This window comes from Mesitornis unicolor, unplaced genomic scaffold (genome assembly GCF_000695765.1).
Source record: "Mesitornis unicolor isolate BGI_N332 unplaced genomic scaffold, ASM69576v1 scaffold12406, whole genome shotgun sequence".
Taxonomy (NCBI): domain Eukaryota; kingdom Metazoa; phylum Chordata; class Aves; order Mesitornithiformes; family Mesitornithidae; genus Mesitornis; species Mesitornis unicolor.
In genome coordinates, this window is record NW_010190333.1 from 1 (window position 1) to 5,274 (window position 5,274).

The 5,274-nt window shown below is 55.6% G+C and overlaps 1 protein-coding gene across 1 annotated transcript in view; it reads left to right on the forward strand.

Annotated features, from left to right (window-relative positions):
• The first annotated feature begins 1,529 nt into the window (after positions 1 to 1,529).
• The window catches only part of TEX264 (testis expressed 264), a 34,925-nt gene continuing 31,180 nt past the window's right edge, over positions 1,530 to 5,274 (forward strand). Inside the window, 1 exon segment of the mRNA XM_010186372.1 lies at positions 1,530 to 1,802. Coding sequence (XP_010184674.1) covers positions 1,545 to 1,802 — 258 coding nt within the window. The 5' untranslated portion in view covers positions 1,530 to 1,544.

Below are 5,274 nucleotides of genomic sequence, written 5' to 3' on the forward strand. Positions count from 1 at the left end.
GACGTGCCGGCAGAGGCGGTTGCAGGACATCCTCCTTCTCCGTCGGTCCTTTTCAGTTTCCGTGTTTGTCCATGCCCATGCGCTTGGCCGCAGAATTTTGGGAAGAAAACTCAGTTGTTGGGGTCCTGCGGGAGAAGGTGCTTCTTGGGACACCCCTCCTCCAGGGAGCAGATCCAAGGCAACTGGGTGCCTTTTGGGCACTCTGCCACGACTCCTGCTTTTGGCCTCCTGAGTCAGAAAGGAAGCAACAACATTTATTTTTTCCTGCTGCAGCGCTGCGGATCCTGCACCCCTGTGGGTCAGATGTTGTGAACCGTTTCTGGGCTGAGCTGGTTTTTCAGGTGAGTGAGGCCATAGCGTGAGACGGTGCCTGGCCTGGCTGCCATGGCACTGGGAGCACAGCTGGCGGTGCCAGCTCTGCAGGGCTTGGTTTTGCCATACCCCTGCTCACTGGGGCCGAGCAGAGTGGAGCCACCCACAGTTCCTACCAGGATGTGGCTTTTCTCTTGCTGTGAAGCTGAGAAAGCAGCAGCTGCCGTAAACGACTTTTTGTGGACAAAGCGTGTTTGTGACACAGAGGTAAAGGTGAATTGTTTACTTCAGCCTTTGCTTTCGAACCTAGCTCCTGTGGAAGTCCCAGGGGAGCATCACAGCCAGTGCTTGTGCCCAGAGCTGTGTTTCAAGGGACAGTAAAACACAAACAACTCTGCTGTGCTGGGCTGGGTTGCAACTCCCCAGAGCGGTTGTGCTTGGTGGGTGAAAATGAGCAGGAGACATTTGCCAGACTGCTGTGTCTTGCACAAGAGAGAAAAGGTGGCAAATGAAACAGGAAGCCTTGGTTGGGGTTATAAAACCCCTCTGAGGTTAAAAAAAGCCATCTAAAAGAAATAGCAGTAATTCATTGCGCCTCGGCATGTTGGGGATGTTTTCTGGCTGAGTCTCTAGCTTTATCTGAGCATCTCTGGGTGCTTGAATCTGGATATAGGGCTCAGCTCTAGACCAGCATGGCTCTCTGTGTCATTAAAGGCCTGGGCTTCAGGACTTTTTGCCAAAGGGGCTACCTTGGTCATGATGTCGAATCTGGTATCTATAAATGAGAGATTATTTTATTAGGGGCCCCTACTCCCAGTGCTGTGTATTTGTTGGGCAATGTGGGCTCCTGGGGTGCTTTTCAGTCTCTCCTGGATGCAAGGCTGGATGAGAGCGGTGTGGCTGGTTCTGCGGAGATGGGGACAGTGCCTCTCTGTCCCCCTGCATAACGACCTCATTCCCAAGAGGCACTGAAGCAGTGTAATTAGTACCTGGTGACCAATTGGAGCAGGCTGATGCAACGTGGAACTAATATACAGAAGGTTTTGGGGTGGGGGGCGGTTCCACTGCCTTTAAGCTTCATGCATAAGAGGAATTGGAAGTGGCTGTGTTTTGCTGCAAATAAATAGCTTTGGAGAGTGATTGCTTGTCCAAGCACTAGCTTAACTCACTCTTTTTTCTTCTCTCCTCTTGCTGCTAGTGCATCAGGAAGCGTGGAGCACCAGGCATCCATCATGTCTGACTGGGTGCTCCTCGGAATGATCACAGCACTGGTCATGCTGCTGCTGCTGACGGTCTTCGGTTTCGTTGTCTACTCGGGGCTCTTCACAGAGGTGGTTGTGAGTGCTGGCTCCCCACCTGTTGGCAACATCACACTGGCCTACAAGTTCAGGGTGGGCCCATATGGCGAATCCGGGGAGCTCTTCACTGACGGCTGCAGCATCTCCTCGAAGCTCTGCTCCATCGGTGTCTACTACGACAACCCTCACACGGTAAGGTGTGCCCAGTGAAGCCAGCAAGCTCTCATGGCCAGCAGCTGGGTTCCTGGCTCAGGATGCTTCCCAGCTGTATTTCAGGCACTTGCAGCTCATCCCCATAGATGTACACTGGGGTTCACAAGATCTCTCAGATCTGCAGAGGCTGCTCTGTGGGGAATGGCACCTGAAAGCAAGTGATTTCTTCAGTAACCCTAACTGGAAAGCATTGGGCAAACAAAGCTTTCTATCTTCTGATAGCTTGGGCTGAACAAGTTGTCAGCAGGCTAGCAGATCTGGTTATGGAGCCAATGGTCCATGATCCCAAGGTGAGGCATTCCTTGGCAGGTTCGCTGGCTGCAGGAAGTGCAGCTAAGGCTCCTTCTGGGCTTGCAGCTCCGTGGTTGAAAGCAGATGTCTCTTCAGCTTACTGTGTCCTCATCCATATACTCCTCTTGTTTCTAGTGCTCTTGTGTGTTTGTGAGCTTTCCTGTGGTCTTTACATCCCTTGAGTTCTTACTGAAACCTCAGGTGGTGCGTGCTGAGGGCTCCTGTCTGATGAAACAGTTACTCTATGGTGCTCTTCAGGCTGAGAGGTGAGCAGAAAGTGCATTACCTGGAGGCTGCCAGCCAGAGCTAAGTGCTCCAGTGGGTACGGTCCAGGATAAGGAGCAAACAAAAGTGCATCAGAACTTGCTGGGGGATGAGCAGCCTGGCTGCTGGTGCTTGGTGGCACTGAGGTCTCTGGATAACAGCATGTGGGCATTTCTCTGTGGCAGACAGCCTGACTCCCTGTTAATTCTGCAGTAGCTCGTGTGACTGTGGAGGAATGCCATGGGGGCAGGGATGGTGGGGTGGCCAGCAGCCCTGTGCCTGTGCTGGACACGTGTGCTGGGTTGGCACAGGGCACAGCGATTGGGCTGATAGCTCTCACCCAGTGCTTCTGCTCAGGGGGTGTCTGGCCCTGCTTTAGGAACCCTCATGGGCCGTGGAGTACCTGCCCCTGTTTCTTTGCTTGCAAGATGGTGCTCCCAAGGAGGGGTGGACCTGCTTAGAGGAACTTGTCCATAAAAGCAAAGCACTGAGTGACTTCTTGGAAGATATCGGAGGTGAGTGGAGCCTGGTGCACTCAACCACCTTGTGTCCTTGCATACTGTGATGAGCTGATTTATCTTTACCCTCCCATTTTTGCTTATGGATCATGAGAAGCAAAGAAGAGATGCCTTCTGCTGTGCCTCTTCCTGGCCTGGGAAGGAGGGTGGGATGAGCTGGGCAGAGGCAGGGTTTGACTAGGCGTACTTGGATGTGTTTGTCTGCAAGAAGTGTCATGTCTGGAGTGGATGAGGGATGGCAGCCATGGAGAGTGGCCTATGTGGTCAGAGTGGCCAATTCCCCCAGCACTAATGTGTGTCCTTGTCCTTAAGTTGAGGTCTTCTTCTGGAGCTGAGAACCCCAGTGCTGCTGCTTCCTTCCCCGGCATCTGTGAGCAGGGCAGTTGATGCTGTTGGAAGGGCTCAGTGTCCGTGCTTGGTGCTGCCCTGCTCTGGGGACGTGATGTGTAAAAAAATTGCCCTTCAGACCTTTTCTACTTGGGCATCGTGCCTTGCGTCTCTGTTTGCCAAATCATGGGCTAGTGAAATCTTGTACTCCTGTGGCCCGCCGATACTGATAAGGATATTTGTGGTGACTCCTGCCACGGCTGGCACGGGGAATGCTTTCCCTGGCAGCACCAGTCTAGGCTGGGGAGGAACAACTCCTACATGACCCTGGAAAGTTGGGGTGTCCATGCAGGATGAAGCTACCTCCTTTTTCCATTCCTGTCTCTTTTACTGAACTCTTCCTGCATCTGTTGCGTCTCTGCCCTCACCCTGCGGTTGGAGCAGGTAGTGGGGCTGCAGACCTTGTGTCTGGGTCTCCAGCAGCCACTCAGGGGTTTGGAAGCCAGCTGTTTCTCTTTTTACAGTCGAGTCTCTGAGGAAGGGAAGGCCTTTTCTGCCAGCATGGCTGAATGGCTCCTGGTGGCCAAGGAGGCCCATCTTTGAGGGGGATTTCTCTGCATTCAGGGCTCAGCGGGTGGCGGCAGCTCTTGGCCTGCTGTGGTCAAGGCTTAGCAGGACCTCTGCCTGGTGGCCCAGATGGTGCCCAGTCTGGACTGAAGCATGCTGCCAGATCCTTCTTTCCTCCTGCTCCTGAGGGGTCTGCACTCACTTACAGGCAGACTGTCTGCTGATCTGGTGTGGGGTGCTGGTGTGTGTGAGGGGAAGTCCCTGCATGGGGTGGAACACTGTGGGGAGCTACAGTGGTGGGGCCATTGCAAAGGGTGGTGGTGAGTTCGTGTGGGTTTAGAGGGTGCATGGCCCCACATCTGTGGGTCTGGCTGGGAGATCCTGGTGGTGATGCTGGCAGGGGAATTGCCTCCTTCTTGGAGAGGTGGTGCTCAGGATGGGCACAGCAAAGGCTCTGGGTGCTACACATGTGTGGAGCGAGCCTGGAGGGAGCTGGAAGTTCTCGTGGGCTAACAAAGCCCATAATGTCCCAGGCTCTGCAGGCCGTGCGTTTGGCCCTCATGACAGGGAGCCTAACCTGCCCTGAGGGGCTTGGCAGGCAGCCCCGCAGACCTTGCCCTTGACTGGAAGGGCTGCCTTTGCTCATGACCTTGAGCAGGCAGCATCAGCTCAAGCCTCCTGCCTCTGTGGGTGCAGTGGTGGCTGTGGCACAGCAGGGCTGTGCAGGACATGGCTGTGGTTCCTGTGGCTCTGTGCAGTGGCAGGAGACCCCTCTTTCCTGGCACCCCTGAGCAAGCCATCAGACCCGGGCCTGCTGGAGCAGCCAGGGTGCTGGCGGGACCTTCTCCACACTGATCTGTGGCTCCTGAATTGGTTTCTGCGGAGAACCATGTCTCACCGATGGGGAGGCCAGGCAGGGTGCTGGGAGTGAGGATGTTCTTGGGCAGGATGGGCAGGGGGCTGCCTTGCCTGCAGGCAGGTGCAGAAGGGGCCAGTTTTGGCTGGGTTGCTTGGCTGGTGGCTCAATGACCTCCTCCTCTTCCTCCTCTTTCTCCTTGTCCTTGGTGCTCTCCTGACCTCAGTGAAGCACCTTCTGGCAGAGGCTGGTCTGTTCAGAGCTGGCCACCCTCCACGGCTGTTGACATGTCACCAGAAATAGTCCTTTTGTCATCAGGCAGCAGTGCTCGCTGCCCGCTGTGTCCCGCGGTGTCCCTGGCTGAGCGCTGGCGGGCTCTGGCCAAACAGCCCCCATGAGCTCGGCTCTCGGCCACTGCCTCCCGGGGGTTTTGGTGCCCCCAGTGCTACGGCAGGTAGGGCCTGATGACCAGCAGGTACTGGTGCAACGGTGGACTCGTGGCCAAAGGAGGCTCTTGCAAGGAGAGAGGGTGGTGATGCCAGAGCTGGAGGGCAGCAGCTGTGAGCTGGCTCTAGGCCAGGAGTGGGGCCACGAGAGCCCCGTGGCCTGGAGCGTGTGGGCTGCCTCG